The 18,532-nt window shown below is 41.4% G+C and overlaps 1 protein-coding gene across 1 annotated transcript; it reads left to right on the forward strand.

The window, feature by feature from the left end:
• The first annotated feature begins 2,657 nt into the window (after positions 1-2,657).
• Positions 2,658-8,914, forward strand: LOC149281711 (proprotein convertase subtilisin/kexin type 4-like). Its single transcript, XM_089499034.1, has 5 exons — positions 2,658-3,787; positions 3,998-4,384; positions 7,541-7,651; positions 8,011-8,050; positions 8,774-8,914. Exons 1-5 carry the CDS (start codon positions 2,658-2,660, stop codon positions 8,912-8,914), a joined length of 1,809 nt encoding a protein of 602 aa, XP_089355160.1.
• Positions 8,915-18,532: the final 9,618 nt, after the last annotated feature.

Raw genomic sequence — 18,532 nt, forward strand, 5'->3', positions numbered from 1 at the left:
TGGGACTTTGATTGCTGTTAGTAATCAAACTCCTATCATGCCAAGTCAGCCAGTACATGCTGAAACCTAGCTAGCTGCCCCCCTTGTCTATTGATGCTGCCAGCAGTATGGGGTCTGCCCATCACTTACAGCCACCCTGTACCAGCATACACTGGCTGACTTGGCATGATAGGAGTGTGATTGCTAACAGTGGCAGAGCCTGTCCTGGTGTGTGTGTGTGTTTGGATGTGGGTGTGGCAGAGCCTGTCCTGATGTGTGTGGGTGTCTGTGTGGCAGAGCCTGTCCTGGTGTGTGTGTATGTTTGGTTGTCGGTGTGGCAGAGCCTGTCCTGGTGTGTGTGTCTGAGTGTTGGTGTGACAGAGCCTGTGTTGGTGTGTGTGTCTGGGTGTTGGTGTGACAGAGCCTGTGTTGGTGTGTGTGTTTGGTCATCTGTTCCTGGCACTTAACTTACAGTAGGAATTATTTAATTTATATTTATCCAGAGATAAAATGCCCTCCTGAAGTTGTAGTGACCTCAGGGGACAAAATGTTCAAGGCCCTGAAATCATTTAGTGGAAAAGTTATTTATTGTGTTATAATATTTATTTCAAGGATTAGTCGCACTCAATTGTGGCTTCAGGCTTCCCATGTTGAATGATCAAGTATTATTTTAGCCCAATAACAAAAGTATAATTCCATAGCACATTACTTTTGGAAATTATGAATGCCCCCCCAGTTTGACTGTGGTATCTTGTGTTCCCCCCCTATATATTGTTTCTAGAGTCGCCACTGGAGTGAAGTATTCACCGTAAGCAGACATGGAAGTTGTTAACCCATTAAAACTGCTAGTTTACCCCTTTGTTTTTATAGTGACTTCGCTATCAATACGTGGCTTGTGACTAAAAGTCCGATGAACAGTTTTCAATGATTATATTAATTCCACCTGTCTTGTGTTATTATAGATGTATTATAAATGTATGAAACGGATCAGGATTTTGTGTCGTTTTTCTTCTTAATAAAATTCCATGAACCCTGGTTGTACCTTTTGCTTCCCAAAGCTTCTGATTATGTCTCTTAATTAATGATGTCGCTGGTTGAAGAGTTGGGGCTTGCCTGATGCGCAGTGTATGATGTATGTTGTATGCATCTCTTCATTGCATAGTGTGATAGTTATGTACGGTGGTTTTATTGCCCATTGGGATAACACAAAATGTGTCCCCTACATTGCGATCATCCACAAGGAGTTCACGGTATGTCTGGAGCCGCTGCTGTTACAATGTTATGTCACAAAATGACTGAGCTGAAACCGGATGGTAATAAGAAAGTAGGTTTTTGAACCCTTGCAAGAAAAAAACACGTATTTGTTACAAGCAGAAAAAGAATAACTCGTAGCCTGATGGTCTACTCATTAAGTAGGTGTTTAGGGTACCAGAACCTGCATAAGTACACACTCCTGTGAAAAGCGCTTTGGGCATGCGCACGTTGACGATTGAAACACATAATATAGGCATTTAGATTAATGTTAGTGTATATTCTCATTAAAATAAGGTCATCATGGAGGACCTTGTGGATCCCACAGGTGACCGTCCCCAGGGTTATATATGTGTGTATGCATTAGCTAACACTGTATCACACTGGGGAAAAAAAAGATCATTAAATCATATTTAATTTTGTACAGGAAACACAGGAATAGAGTTTGACTGCAGACTCCGACCTTAATCAGTCCTTGGTCGCATCTTCACTCAGTCGTCGGGATAACAATATGCCGATCCCGTTCTTATCCCAAGACCTTGCTAGGACATACAGCTACATGCCATGGATTTGATGTTTTTATATCCGGAGCCATCTTGTTCAGTGTTCAAGGGTTGACCCTGCGACTGCTTGTCTTCTTGTGCCCTTTCTACACAATTTTTAACCCTTAATCAGGTCGCTTCTTTAAATGTCACTTTATTACTCTGTTACTTTATTACTCTTAGATTCTCTTGATAAGAGTCCCCAAGAGTTTTGTTTATATTACCACTAATATATTGGCATTATATCTATCTATCTATCTATCTATCTATCTATCTATCTATCTATCTATATATATATATATACATATCTAACTCCACCATCCAAAAGTATGAGGTCACATAGAACTGTCTCTGAAAACAAATGTTGTCTATTAAAATGACATGAAATGCATCAGAAATACAGCACAGGCATCATTAATGTTATAAATGACTGAATGATTGTAGCTGAAAACGGCTGATTTTTCAGAGGCTCTTTATCACTCCCATCATTCCTGCGTTCCAACGGCACGTTGTGATTGCTAATCCAAGTTTAACTTTAAAAGGCCAATCAATCGTTAGAAAACCCCTTTGCAATTGTTATTTTCCAAGTGACCCCATATTTTAGAATGGTAGTCTGTGTGTGATATATATATATATATATATGTGTGTGTATATATACCGTGTTTATAATATATATATATATATATCACACGCTACTGGTTCAGAATTATATATTGAAATCATAACTGTAAGCATTTTCTAGCCGGCTTGTCGCTGAGAGTTCCGAGCCCCGCCCTGCTATTGTGATGTAACAGATGTGCCACGCCCTTCTACTGTGACATAGTGTAGGTTATAAAAGCACTGGCCGTTAGGCCAACAGATGCTTTTGTAAGCTGACAGTACAAGATGAGGAGCATAGCTCTGGTTTGCGTTGTTACTGTTCTGATCCATGTGATCTTTACTTTGGAGATTTACACAAATAGCTGGGCTGTGCACATACCTGATGGCTCTGTAGAGGCAGAACGTATTGCACAGAAATTCGGTTTCATCAACCTTGGGCAGGTGGTGCTTGGCAGTGATTTCTACCATCTATCTCATCGTGGCATTCAAAGGAAATCCTTCAGCCCTCACTGGGGTAGAAATATTCAACTGAAAAAAGAACCCAAGGTTAGCTGGTTTGAGCAGCAGACGCTGAGGAGAAGGGAGAAAAGACAGCCTGATATGGTTCCCACAGACCCCCTCTTCAGTTTGCAGTGGTACCTGGGTAAAAATCTTGACTTAGGCATCCAGACTGCTTGGAACCGTGGATATACCGGACGAGGCGTGGTGGTGACCGTTGTGGATGATGGGCTTGAAAAGGACCACCCCGATCTCGCATTAAACTATGATCCGGAAGCGAGTTATGATTTTAATGACGACGATCCTGACCCTCAGCCCCGATATAACTCATCTAATGAGAACAACCACGGGACCCGCTGTGCAGGCGAGGTGGCTGCGGTTGCCAATAATGATATCTGCGGCGCTGGAGTAGCATACAACGCTAGAATAGGAGGTGTGCGAATGCTGGATGGGATAGTCACAGACATTGTTGAAGCTCAGTCGTTGAGTTTTAACCCACAGCATATTGACATTTATAGCGCCAGCTGGGGTCCCACTGATGATGGAAAGGTACTGGATGGACCAGGAGTGTTGTCTTCTGAGGCGTTTTACAAAGGAATACTAAATGGCCGCCGTGGCCTTGGATCTATCTTTGTTTGGGCATCTGGAAACGGTGGCAGGAATGACAACTGCAACAGTAATGGCTACTCCAACAGTATCTACACTGTTGCTGTTGGGGGTGTCACAAATCATGGAACAGTCCCTTGGTACAGTGAGGCGTGTGCATGCAAACTTACAAGCACTTACAGCAGCGGTGGTGGTGAGGAAGAGACTTTTATCACCACTGATATACGCCACACGTGTACAGATAAACACACCGGGACTTCAGCCGCCACTCCACTTGCTGCCGGGATCCTTGCTTTGGCATTGGAGGCAAACCCAGCTCTTACATGGAGGGATATACAACATATCGTGGTAAGAGCGTCCAGTCCTGCCCACCTAATGGCTGACGATTGGGTCATAAATGGAGTGGGAAGAAAAGTGAGCCACTTTTTCGGCTACGGACTTTTGCATGCTGGACGAGTAGTGGAGCTGGCCGAAACATGGGAGACAACGCAGCCTCAAAGAAAGTGCCTCATAACAATTGTGAGCACCCCCAAAAAAGTGCATTCAGATCTGATTTTGACTTACAATGTCACTGCCTGTTCTGGGTCCCCCAATCACATAACATCCCTTGAGCATGTCCAAGCAAAAATGTCCCTCAGCTACAGTCGCAGAGGTGACCTGGAAATCTATCTTACCAGTCCTATGGGCACCCGTTCTGTGCTGATGGGCAAGAGACCACATGATACCAGCACTGATGGGTACAGAGATTGGTCCTTCATGACCACACAATCTTGGGATGAAAATCCATTGGGCCTTTGGACCTTAGAATTTAGGAACAGAGGAAGATACACCAACCACGGATTTCTACGTCACGTCACGTTGATTTTGTACGGGACAGATGAACACATGATGTCCAGGAAAATCAAGAAGTCTGTCATGAGAAAGTGTCTGAGGCGGGATAGAAATGGGTCGTGCATAGAATGTTTGGCACCATATTATACCTTTGGAAAGCTCTGTCTATCTTACTGCCCTGCCAAATACTTTAAGTTTACGCAGAGAGCGGAGGTGTCAGAGCCCAGCAGCTTTCACCTTGTTCGTTCTTGTGCCGCTTGCCACCCATCCTGCTTTACGTGTAAAGGGTCGTCTGCCAATAATTGCACTTCCTGTTCCCCTTTATACGAATATAATGGAAAAGACAACTCATGCGTAAGATCTGACTCCCCAAGTGTAGACTTACAGAACGCCTCATTCATCCGGATCCCTCAAACAACATTAGTGGCAGTTATAATGAGTGCGGCCATTGTAATGGTTATGGGACCGCTGGTGGTTTTCATTCACTGGTATCTACGAAAAAGATCACGAGTAGACCCCAGTCCCGTCTGATGGGCAACCACCGTGCTCTAAATCAGATCTGGAATCTGCGCAGGGAGGAGATTTCCTCTGCTTTTGAACACTGATGAGGACAAATTCAACAAGGGAGAGTAGAGACCCAACCTGACGCGGATAGCACTGTTACACCAATAAAATTCCTTTTACTATTTGGCAAAAATACCTTTTCCTTGCTATATTTTACAAATTTAGATTTTAAGTACCTGGAAATTTTATGTTGAATAATAAAACAATTAAACCGTGCTCGCATGCTTGAAGGAAAAGCTTAGACCGATCTCAGATTTCATATCTTGTGTGGATTCAAAAACAAGAATCAAGCATTCTATAGCAATGCACATTGATTAAAGATTGGAAATACATCATTTTTATGTGACTTAATGTCACCACTGACATGTTTTTTTTTGCATTTAAGTGACTTAAACCCAGAGGCTATTCCACTTTACATCACACGTAATCATACAGAAAAATATTTTGTTATATCTTACAGAAAATATATTTTGAGCATGAATGTCTATGTGTAAGGGTGAGTGAGCATGAATGTCTCTGTAACAGTGTATGTGAGCATGAATGTCTATGTGTAAGGGTGAGGGAGCATGAATGTCTCTAACAGTGTATGTGAGCATGAATGTCTATGTGTAAGGGTGAGTGAGCATGGATAAAGTATTATATATTGGAAACAATATTTATTTTATTCAACAATCGTTTTGCTTCAGATAATAAACATATAGACAGTGTTATGAGAATCCACACGAATTCCGTTCCGTACGCAAAAAAGATAAATGAAAAAGCGACAGATCACGAAACAGTAGCGTAATCGCTGCCAGGAGTAAAGATGGCGGATGCGCCTTGCAATTGGGAGGACGTGTCATCAGTTCTGACCAATACTGAGCGAGCATTCAGCCGCTAGAATGCGTGGACCAATCACAATGCTCTTTTCTCGCCAGCTGAGCAGGAAGCAGGAAGTGACGTTGTGTCAGAATGCTGTGAGGGAATCCGGTATGAGTGACAGGACATGAACCCGCTCCTGCTCCCTGTGTGTTTGGGGTTCGTGGTCGCCCTGCCGCCGGTACAGAATGCCAAGGAGAGCCGGTTTAGTGAGCAGGATGCGGCGCATTACAGGTAGAGATGGCGCTGCCGGTGACCGCGTTCCTTTATGTTTAAATGGGCCGGTGTTGGGGCTCCTACCGGAGTCGTCATTGTGGGTGTCTGTAGTACCACCAGAGGCGTATATAGGGTATGGCAGCCATGGCACGTGCCATGGGCGCCATCCCAAGGGGGGCGCCGGTGAGCGGCTTTTAAATGCCGCTCACCGGCATTTTTTTATTTTTTTTTTGATGCGGAGGAGAGAGAGGGGTGCCTAGCAACCGCTCGGCGCCCCTCATTCTCCTCCACGAGCCCTCTACCCCCATCCCGGTGCCGGCATTTCATGCAGAGCGCCGCAATATGCCGGCAAAAAGTGGTAAGGGAGGGAGGGAGGGGGGTAAAAAGTGGTAAGGGAGGGAGGGAGGGGGGTAAAAAGTGGTAAGGGAGGGAGGGAGGGGGTTAAAAAGTGGTGAGGGAGGGGGTGGGTTAAAAAGTGATGAGGGAGGGAGGGGGTTAAAAAGTGATGAGGGAGGGGGGTAGATATAAGTAAAGAGTGTGCATTAATGTGTGGATGCATTGAGTGAATGAGAGAGAGCATGAGTTAATGTGTGGATGAGTTGTCTGAATGAGGGCGAGCATGAGTTAATATGTGAATGTATTGTCTGAATGAGGGAGAGCATGAGTTAATGTGTGGATGAATTGTCTGAATGAGGGAGAGCATGAGTTAATGTGTGGATGAGTTCTCTGAATTAAAGTGTGAATTAGTGAGTGACTGTAAAAGTGTTTGTGTATCATAGATGTATAATTGTGGAAGGGCAAAGATGGCACTAGCAGGAGGTTTGAGCCTTGGGGACCGAGATGGCACAGGCAGGGTGTATATGGGACAAAGATGGCACTGGCCGGACTGTTTGGGGACAAAGTTGACTTGTGGTGGGCTATTTGGGGACAAAGATGGCAAATCTTATGTGTGTAATCTGGGTGCTGGCCAGGTTCTATGTCGGCAGTGTGGACGCCAGGGCTGGCTTTGCGGTGTGCAACCTGTGATCTATGCCTGTAATTTAGGGGGTTTTAAATATACCTTTAATGCCGTGTTTTTATGTGAATTCCAATTGATCTTTACCTGCAAAGCTGGGTTTTTGTGTTATGCTGTAGATCCATATCTGCTATGCTATGTTTCCATACATTATTTATGTGTACCTGCAAATACAGGGTTAATATGTCTTATTCAGTTGATCTATACCTGCGATGCTACGTTTCATATATTATTATTGTATACCTGCAAATACAGGACTTGTATGTCTGATTCTGTTTATTTGATATATACCTTCAGTGCTGAGATCACAAGTGAATTTCAATTGATCTGGGTTTGCGTGTTGATCTATACCCGCTATCGGCAGCAGGGACTAATATATATATATATATATATATATATATATATAGGCAGCAGGGGCTAGTAAATGGGTTTTTATTTGGACAGGGGCGCAATTTCAGTGCTTGCCATAGGCGCTATTTTCAGTAGATACGCCTCTGAGTACCGCCAAATACCTTTATTCTGCCCGAGTCTAGTTAAACATTCGGCGATTAATGTTTCTTTTTTCCTTTGTCATCCTCAGGGATCGAGTGAAGTCCATGTTTTATCACGCTTACAACAATTACCTGGAGAATGCCTTCCCGTATGATGAGTTGCGACCTCTTACCTGTGATGGACAAGATACGTGGGGCAGGTGATGAGACTGGATCGAGAAAAACATGATTAAGTAGTAAATTGCCGAATATTGTAGGAGAGTACCAGACAATAGAGAAAGATTAAATAGGAATGAAGAAGGAATGTTAGTCACCCAGAATAAATTTAGTTGATTGTGGGGAATATGAAGATGGGTATTGCAGGCTATGAGAGCTGTAATAGAGAGAGTTACATACTGGACAGGGGCAGATATAGGAGATAAGGGGTTATTGGAGCAGAAAGATAGAAAGTAAAATATAACTCACTTAAGTAGTGACCGGCATGACATAAATTTTACCAAATAAAAATCAGTGAAAAAAGCTTTCTCTCTCTCTCTACCGTTCTGTTTTTGTCTTTCAGTTTTTCTTTGACATTAATTGATGCTCTGGATACGTTACTAGTGAGTGTACATTTCATCTTGGGTGTTTGGGAGTCACAATTTATTTTCTGTATGGAGGTGGCATTATGCATTGAAAAGATATTTACATTAAAAGTGTATCCTACCTAACTTTAATCTCAACCTAATATGTAAAGGATACATGAAGTTACTCCTGTGACCTAGTGAATGTTTCCATCGCAACTTTAGAAGTAGCTTCTTTTTATCTTTCTGCATTTCAGTGGATATATATATATAAAAAAATATATATATTAGCTTTATTTTGCTAACAATCCCATTAATATATATATCCGCTTCTTGCACCCACAGTGCTATATTTTCCTTTTTAATGTCCCGAATAATCTCTGATCTCACGCATGTAAATTGAGAGTCTGGCGGGGGAACCGTCCCATAAACTAAAACGGTACCGTAAAACTGGGTGAGGGTGCATCCCCGCCTGCCTCCAGCAGAGGGAGCTCTGGGAATTGGTTGATGGTGCATTCCTGCCTGGCTCCACCAGAGGGAGCTCTGTGCCCATTGTGTAGCGCTGCGGAATACGATGGCGCTACATCAAACAGTGATAGTGTTTTGCTAACAGCAAGACCCTTGTGTTGCGGGACCCGGCGGGCTGCGCAGCGTACATCGACAGACTGGGATTTAAACCGCCTTACTTCGTAAAGAATCCGATCTCTACCAATAGCCTATTTTACCTTTACTGATGCTTTTCGCTCTCTTCTTGTTCTGCAGAAGATGGCGGGAGGATACGGCGTGATGGCAGATGATGAAACCATCGATTATTCCGTCCACGAGGCATGGAACGAGGCCACAAACGTCTATTTGATTGTGATTCTCGTCAGCTTTGGACTCTTCATGTATGCAAGGAAGTGAGTTACGTTTGTCTTAGTGGGAGATTCTTCACGACATTCTAGAGTAATTAAGAAAATGTGATATCTAATAATATGTATTAATCCCTGTGACAGAATTACCTGTCATACAGGGGCCCAAGGTACTCAGATCATTAACAGGATGGCTACCAGGGGGATATTCAGTAGCTAAAGGGGATTAAAGGTTGGGTTGTCTACCTGTTTATCAATGTTAATTTATGTTAATGAAGTTCTGTGGCTATATCAGTCTATGTTTTACAACAATAAACTGTTCATTCCTGCTGTACTCAGTTCAAGGTAGTTGTGTCTACTTATTGGGTACACATAGCAGGGTTCCAATTATGGAATTATTTAAACATAATATGTAACCTTTCATCAAGTCGGTGGGCAACCGGAGCAAAAGTGGTGGATGTGTTAACTTTTGCATTTTGATCTAGGATGGTGGCCATTGAATCGAAATATCCTCTAGACTGTAAGTTTACGGACCGGTCTCTATTTACTTAACGTAAATGATCATTTTTAATCTGTCGGTTTTAGTTTTGTCAGACTCTTTGAATGTATGGACTATATGAAGGGCTATATGCACAAATTGTTAGCGCTGTATGAATAAAAGGTAATATTCTTGATGTTTTTCAGCACGGAAACACGATCATCACGGTCAAAGTGACAGCGTCCAGCTTACCGTGGAATGAGGAGAGCTCTGGTCTCGTGTGTTTGTGTGTGTGTGTATATATATATATATATATATATACACATTACAAAGCTTCCGCATGAAGAGGACGTGTTGGCGGGTCACCGCCTGTTACCAGCCACACTAAACATGTTGGTGTCTGTGCAGCGATCAGATGAGGGACCGGATTATATACAAAACCGAACAACAAATACTTTTTTTACATATTTATTTCATGCTTCTAGTGCCGTTCTGTACACCCAGTGCCCTCCCGCGGTCTGCCATCTGTACCTCATCTCAAGAAGCTGCCATGTTTGTGAGGGCGAAATGTAGTTAACCCATTAAAACTGATAGTCGGCATAAAAAGTATAAATCAGGCTATTAATATGTGGCTTGTGTTTATATTATGACTAAAGATCATCTGAGCAGTTGTCAGTTATTACAGATTAAATGGACTACATGTCTGTGCATAGATGTATGCGCCCTCTGCTGAAGTCTGTGAGCAGCGTCCAGGAGCTGCAGTGCAGGTAAGGGGTGGGGAGGGAGTTTGAATGAGAATGTGTGATTGAGGGAATGAATCTGTGAATGAATGAGTATATGAATGAATGAGTGTGTGTGTGATAGCATGGATGTGTAAGTGCTGGAACCTAGGCATGATGGGACTGTGATTGCTGTTAGCAATCACACTCCTATCATGCCAAGTCAGCCAGTACATGCTGAAACCTAGCTAGCTGCCCCCCTTGTCTATGGATGCTGCCCGCAGTATGGGGTCTCCACATCACTTACAGCCATCCTGTACCAGCATGTACTGGCTGACTTGGCATGATAGGAGTGTGATTGCTAACAGCAATCACAGTCCCATCATGCCTAGGTTTCAGCATTTACTGGTTGGATGTGTAAGTGCTGGAACCTAGGCATGATGGGACTTTGATTGCTGTTAGTAATCAAACTCCTATCATGCCAAGTCAGCCAGTACATGCTGAAACCTAGCTAGCTGCCCCCCTTGTCTATTGATGCTGCCAGCAGTATGGGGTCTGCCCATCACTTACAGCCACCCTGTACCAGCATACACTGGCTGACTTGGCATGATAGGAGTGTGATTGCTAACAGTGGCAGAGCCTGTCCTGGTGTGTGTGTGTGTTTGGATGTGGGTGTGGCAGAGCCTGTCCTGATGTGTGTGGGTGTCTGTGTGGCAGAGCCTGTCCTGGTGTGTGTGTATGTTTGGTTGTCGGTGTGGCAGAGCCTGTCCTGGTGTGTGTGTCTGAGTGTTGGTGTGACAGAGCCTGTGTTGGTGTGTGTGTCTGGGTGTTGGTGTGACAGAGCCTGTGTTGGTGTGTGTGTTTGGTCATCTGTTCCTGGCACTTAACTCGAAAAAAGGACACTAGGGGGCGCTTGTGTATACCGGTTGGGAAAATCGGAAAATCGGAAAAATAAAACAGAAAAAACAAATGATTGCGTAGTATTGTATACAAAGAGTGGCGCTATACGGCTAAGTCATGCACTCACACTTTTTGTGAACTTTCAGGCGTCAAAAGGACATCCAGTCCTCCGGGTAGATGTATAACGGAAATATGCAAGGAAACAGAGGACACGTAGAAAAACACAATGGTGTAGTGTCTAACAAAAGTGTGACCCGCAAATATAGAGAGACACTTACACTTATCACAAGGGTATCGCGCTCATCAGATGTGTATTCCTGGTGTTCCTCCTCCGTGCTGTGGGACACTTTTCCGTATTCCCCGGATGTGAGTTGGTGCTTTGTAATGGAATGGAAGTGAGTCCACACTATATTCCAAATAAATGTATTTATTTATAGGCTTTAAGCCAAAATAATAAAAAGGTGTAGCAAATATCCCCTCAGGGGTGTTTAAAAACCATAAAAAAAGATCCAAATAAAAGAGCTCTATAAAATCCTTAAATCCTCAACGCGTTTCGTCAAATAGACTTCATCAGGAGTATTCCTTGTTTGTTGTGTGTTTCTTTTTAAATGTTCCGGGCGTCCTCGTGGTCTACCTACGTCTGACGTCAGTCCGTGCCTCGTCATCGACGTTACGTCTATCCCTTCTGACCCTCCGTGTACGCCGTGGAGATACGTGCCATAGAAAGATATCGGTAAGTAAAAAAACCTCATTATCACAAGATCGCACCCCTCCATGCACACAGACCGACCCCCCCACGCCACCCAGCGGCACCGGAGACACCCCGGGTCGCAAGCGGGGGACCACCGGGCGCAACAGATCCCGTTACCCATGTATCTTTGCCTATTTCTAGGTATACGAGATCGTGCTGGATATTGAGAATGAAAGCCGAGAGGGGGAAGATATTACATCCGCGAAGAAAAATGTTACTCTTACTTCTTTATGTTATCTTGGGTATATGGAAAAATGTGTTGTTAAATAGATGTTTCTTTAAATTGTCTCGGGTATATAAAAAACTTTTTGTTTAGTGAATATTTTAAATGGTGTACTAAACAGTGTGTTTCTTTTCCTCCTTCCATAGGTACTTAATTGTTTCAAAAGACTACATATTGTGTTTACGTGATATTGTGTATGGTGCTAGGAACATAGAGGAATGAATCTATAAAGAAATATGAAAAAATATGAAAACAATGAAAAAAATGATGTTGAATATATTCCTTGTGTGATGTATGGTGCTATAGACATAAAAAATAATAAATAATAATAAAAAAAAAAAAAAAAAAGAAAATACACAAAAGAACAAGAGGCCAGAGGGGGGGAGGGAAGGGGACACCAGACGAACAGGTATTAGATCCAGAAAAAGAAGGTATTATCAATATATCATCTGCCACATTGACACAAAATGAAATAAGTCTTTTAAGTAAGGGATTGAAATTCGCACCGGCAAAAGGTCCGAATCAATTTCATCTGTTTCTAGATGCCCAAAAATTCCTGAGGAAGTTGACCGTAAAAAGGTTTTTTTGTAGACCAGAAAGAATAGACACCAATAGTGAGATCACTGTAGAACAATTCTCTCATACCGACCTCAGACCAAAATCAAAATTTTTCCCACAGAACGAAAAAAGTCAACACATAGAAGTATTTACTGACCTTATACTAAGAGACCTAGAAAAGTTGGGCCACAAAACCAAATCATATAATTTAAATAAAAAAGAACAAGAGGCACTAAAATTATTGAAGGAAAAACACGATATAGTGATTAAACAGGCGGATAAAGGGGGAGCGACGGTAATAATGGACCGTCATTATTATATAAGGGAATCAAGAAGGATCCTAGATGACACTATCACTTATAAGAAATTAGGGAAGGATCCCACAAAGGATTTCAGTAGTATCCTATACAACATTTTGGAGGAAGGCCTGGAACAAGGCATCCTAAATAAAAAGGAGTTTAATTACTTAAAAAAAGAACACCCTAAACTTCCTGTCTTCTATTTCCTCCCTAAGATCCACAAAGATCTTAAGGAGCCGCCAGGGAGACCTATTATCAGTGGGATCGATTCGGTTACATGTAATACATCGGAGTATGTAGATTATTTTCTCCAGAAATACGTCCCCAGAATCCCGGCATACCTTAAGGACACTACTCACCTTCTCAATACACTAAAAGACATTACATGGTCCCCAGGATACCTCTGGGCCACAATGGATGTCTCCTCGCTTTACACAATCATAGACCATGAACAGGGTTTGGAAGCGATAAATAGTACCCTATCGAGAGACACAGAGATGAACCCATTACAAAAATCATTTGTTTTGAAGTGTATTAATTATATATTGAAACACAATTATTTTTGGTTCGAGGACGATTTTTTCCTCCAACTATGCGGGACTGCGATGGGCACCAGGTTTGCACCGAGCTACGCAAATCTGTTTGTAGCAGAGTGGGAACATCAATCCATATGGAATAACAATCCGTTCGGTGCAAACCTGGTGTTTTGGAAGAGATATATCGATGATATTCTCATTATTTGGAAGGGGTCAGAAGAGGATCTTAATGAATTCATTAAATACACCAACAACAATAAATTTAATTTAAAATTTACCTCAAATATACAGGAACAACAAATCGAGTTTTTAGACGTAGAGTTGTTCTCAGACGGCGATCAGATATGCTCCAGAAACTACAGTAAACCCACAGACAGGAATGGGTATATAAATTATAAGAGTTGCCACCACCCCCAATGGCTCAACAACATCCCAAAGGGCCAACTCCTGAGAGTAAAAAGAAATTGTACAAAAAGGGAGGACTTTGAATTAAAAGCTATGGAGATCAAACAAAAATTTCTAGAGAAAAACTATCCGGAAGATAAACTAGAGAACAGCCTCCGTGAAGTAGAGAAAGTGGACAGACAGAAACTACTGGGGAACAAAAATAGGTCCTTCGACACACCGAAGGGGAGGGACTTCAGTTTCTCGTTTCTCACACAATACAACACCCAAGCCAACAAAATTAAGCAAATTATTAATAAACATTGGCATATATTAAAAAGCGATGAAATTTTAGGCAAGACATTACCAGAAAAACCACAAATTATTTTTAAAAAGATAGGATCGTTAAAAACGGTATTGGCCCCAAGTGTCCTTCCAAAACAAATAACAGTACAGAATCCCAATATGTTTATAGGTAGGAAACCAAATGGGTTTCATAAATGCGGCCATTGTAAAATGTGTATATCACTCCCCAGAAAAACGAATCAATTCATAGGCACATCAACTGGTCAAATATATACCATCAAACACTTCATTAATTGTGTGACTAAAAACATAGTGTATCTATTAGAATGTGGGTGCGGGCTACAATATGTAGGGAGAACGATAAGGCCTATGAAAGAACGAATACTAGAACATCTTGGGAACATTAAAAACAAGGATATCAAACATAGTGTCCCCCGACACTGTAATATGTGCCCAAAATTCTCTTTAGATACCTTAAAGATCATAGGGATAGATTGGGTCCCCCCAAATTGGAGAGGGGGTAGTACGGTTGACAATCTATCAAGAAGGGAAACCGAATGGATTTTCAAATTAAAAACTTTCAAGAAGGGAGGTTTGAATACTGAGCTGGATATATTAACATATATGTAATTGGTCTCTCCCGATGTAAATTGAAATAGAATAAATAATAAGAACACCAATGACCTATTTTCCACACCCAACTTTTATTTTATTTTGTATCATTTCTTCATTTTTTATTATTACACTTTCCCAAGTAAAAATATTTTAATAATGGCATTATATATACATATTTGCTCATATTTTCATTTTTTTTTTTTTTTTTTTTTTTTTTTTTTTTATTATTATTTATTATTTTTTATGTCTATAGCACCATACATCACACAAGGAATATATTCAACATCATTTTTTTCATTGTTTTCATATTTTTTCATATTTCTTTATAGATTCATTCCTCTATGTTCCTAGCACCATACACAATATCACGTAAACACAATATGTAGTCTTTTGAAACAATTAAGTACCTATGGAAGGAGGAAAAGAAACACACTGTTTAGTACACCATTTAAAATATTCACTAAACAAAAAGTTTTTTATATACCCGAGACAATTTAAAGAAACATCTATTTAACAACACATTTTTCCATATACCCAAGATAACATAAAGAAGTAAGAGTAACATTTTTCTTCGCGGATGTAATATCTTCCCCCTCTCGGCTTTCATTCTCAATATCCAGCACGATCTCGTATACCTAGAAATAGGCAAAGATACATGGGTAACGGGATCTGTTGCGCCCGGTGGTCCCCCGCTTGCGACCCGGGGTGTCTCCGGTGCCGCTGGGTGGCGTGGAGGGGTCGGTCTGTGTGCATGGAGGGGTGCGATCTTGTGATAATGAGGTTTTTTTACTTACCGATATCTTTCTATGGCACGTATCTCCACGGCGTACACGGAGGGTCAGAAGGGATAGACGTAACGTCGATGACGAGGCACGGACTGACGTCAGACGTAGGTAGACCACGAGGACGCCCGGAACATTTAAAAAGAAACACACAACAAACAAGGAATACTCCTGATGAAGTCTATTTGACGAAACGCGTTGAGGATTTAAGGATTTTATAGAGCTCTTTTATTTGGATCTTTTTTTATGGTTTTTAAACACCCCTGAGGGGATATTTGCTACACCTTTTTATTATTTTGGCTTAAAGCCTATAAATAAATACATTTATTTGGAATATAGTGTGGACTCACTTCCATTCCATTACAAAGCACCAACTCACATCCGGGGAATACGGAAAAGTGTCCCACAGCACGGAGGAGGAACACCAGGAATACACATCTGATGAGCGCGATACCCTTGTGATAAGTGTAAGTGTCTCTCTATATTTGCGGGTCACACTTTTGTTAGACACTACACCATTGTGTTTTTCTACGTGTCCTCTGTTTCCTTGCATATTTCCGTTATACATCTACCCGGAGGACTGGATGTCCTTTTGACGCCTGAAAGTTCACAAAAAGTGTGAGTGCATGACTTAGCCGTATAGCGCCACTCTTTGTATACAATACTACGCAATCATTTGTTTTTTCTGTTTTATTTTTCCGATTTTCCGATTTTCCCAACCGGTATACACAAGCGCCCCCTAGTGTCCTTTTTTCGCTTTAAATAAACACTTGGAGAGTGTTCCGTACGGGCTGCAGCTGGGTATCCGGAACCAGTGACAAGAAAGAAGGGAAGTATATTGGTCACTGTCTCACTCCACATAACCTTCTCAGACTGTCCTTCACCACTTTGTTTTTTTGCACAGCCTGGCACTTAACTTACAGTAGGAATTATTTAATTTATATTTATCCAGAGATAAAATGCCCTCCTGAAGTTGTAGTGACCTCAGGGGACAAAATGTTCAAGGCCCTGAAATCATTTAGTGGAAAAGTTATTTATTGTGTTATAATATTTATTTCAAGGATTAGTCGCACTCAATTGTGGCTTCAGGCTTCCCATGTTGAATGATCAAGTATTATTTTAGCCCAATAACAAAAGTATAATTCCATAGCACATTACTTTTGGAAATTATGAATGCCCCCCCAGTTTGACTGTGGTATCTTGTGTTCCCCCCCTATATATTGTTTCTAGAGTCGCCACTGGAGTGAAGTATTCACCGTAAGCAGACATGGAAGTTGTTAACCCATTAAAACTGCTAGTTTACCCCTTTGTTTTTATAGTGACTTCGCTATCAATACGTGGCTTGTGACTAAAAGTCCGATGAACAGTTTTCAATGATTATATTAATTCCACCTGTCTTGTGTTATTATAGATGTATTATAAATGTATGAAACGGATCAGGATTTTGTGTCGTTTTTCTTCTTAATAAAATTCCATGAACCCTGGTTGTACCTTTTGCTTCCCAAAGCTTCTGATTATGTCTCTTAATTAATGATGTCGCTGGTTGAAGAGTTGGGGCTTGCCTGATGCGCAGTGTATGATGTATGTTGTATTCATCTCTTCATTGCATAGTGTGATAGTTATGTACGGTGGTTTTATTGCCCATTGGGATAACACAAAATGTGTCCCCTACATTGCGATCATCCACAAGGAGTTCACGGTATGTCTGGAGCCGCTGCTGTTACAATGTTATGTCACAAAATGACTGAGCTGAAACCGGATGGTAATAAGAAAGTAGGTTTTTGAACCCTTGCAAGAAAAAAACACGTATTTGTTACAAGCAGAAAAAGAATAACTCGTAGCCTGATGGTCTACTCATTAAGTAGGTGTTTAGGGTACCAGAACCTGCATAAGTACACACTCCTGTGAAAAGCGCTTTGGGCATGCGCACGTTGACGATTGAAACACATAATATAGGCATTTAGATTAATGTTAGTGTATATTCTCATTAAAATAAGGTCATCATGGAGGACCTTGTGGATCCCACAGGTGACCGTCCCCAGGGTTATATATGTGTGTATGCATTAGCTAACACTGTATCACACTGGGGAAAAAAAAGATCATTAAATCATATTTAATTTTGTACAGGAAACACAGGAATAGAGTTTGACTGCAGACTCCGACCTTAATCAGTCCTTGGTCGCATCTTCACTCAGTCGTCGGGATAACAATATGCCGATCCCGTTCTTATCCCAAGACCTTGCTAGGACATACAGCTACATGCCATGGATTTGATGTTTTTATATCCGGAGCCATCTTGTTCAGTGTTCAAGGGTTGACCCTGCGACTGCTTGTCTTCTTGTGCCCTTTCTACACAATTTTTAACCCTTAATCAGGTCGCTTCTTTAAATGTCACTTTATTACTCTGTTACTTTATTACTCTTAGATTCTCTTGATAAGAGTCCCCAAGAGTTTTGTTTATATTACCACTAATATATTGGCATTATATCTATCTATCTATCTATCTATCTATCTATCTATCTATATATATATATATACATATCTAACTCCACCATCCAAAAGTATGAGGTCACATAGAACTGTCTCTGAAAACAAATGTTGTCTATTAAAATGACATGAAATGCATCAGAAATACAGCACAGGCATCATTAATGTTATAAATGACTGAATGATTGTAGCTGAAAACGGCTGATTTTTCAGAGGCTCTTTATCACTCCCATCATTCCTGCGTTCCAACGGCACGTTGTGATTGCTAATCCAAGTTTAACTTTAAAAGGCCAATCAATCGTTAGAAAACCCCTTTGCAATTGTTATTTTCCAAGTGACCCCATATTTTAGAATGGTAGTCTGTGTGTGATATATATATATATATATATGTGTGTGTATATATACCGTGTTTATAATATATATATATATATATCACACGCTACTGGTTCAGAATTATATATTGAAATCATAACTGTAAGCATTTTCTAGCCGGCTTGTCGCTGAGAGTTCCGAGCCCCGCCCTGCTATTGTGATGTAACAGATGTGCCACGCCCTTCTACTGTGACATAGTGTAGGTTATAAAAGCACTGGCCGTTAGGCCAACAGATGCTTTTGTAAGCTGACAGTACAAG

This window comes from Sceloporus occidentalis, unplaced genomic scaffold (genome assembly GCF_023333645.1).
Source record: "Sceloporus occidentalis isolate IW3139 unplaced genomic scaffold, rSceOcc1.0.p SCAF_128, whole genome shotgun sequence".
Taxonomy (NCBI): Eukaryota; Metazoa; Chordata; class Lepidosauria; order Squamata; family Phrynosomatidae; genus Sceloporus; species Sceloporus occidentalis.

Excerpts from the sequence above, each read along its gene's own strand:
- LOC149281711 (XM_089499034.1), top strand. The coding sequence starts at position 2,658 with ATGAGGAGCATAGCTCTGGTTTGCGTTGTTACTGTTCTGATCCATGTG. Across the intron at positions 3,788-3,997 it reads GCTTTGGCATTGGAGGCAAA|GAGCACCCCCAAAAAAGTGC; the intron begins CCCAGCTCTTAC and ends CATAACAATTGT. Across the intron at positions 7,652-8,010 it reads GGACAAGATACGTGGGGCAG|TTTTTCTTTGACATTAATTG; the intron begins GTGATGAGACTG and ends TTTGTCTTTCAG.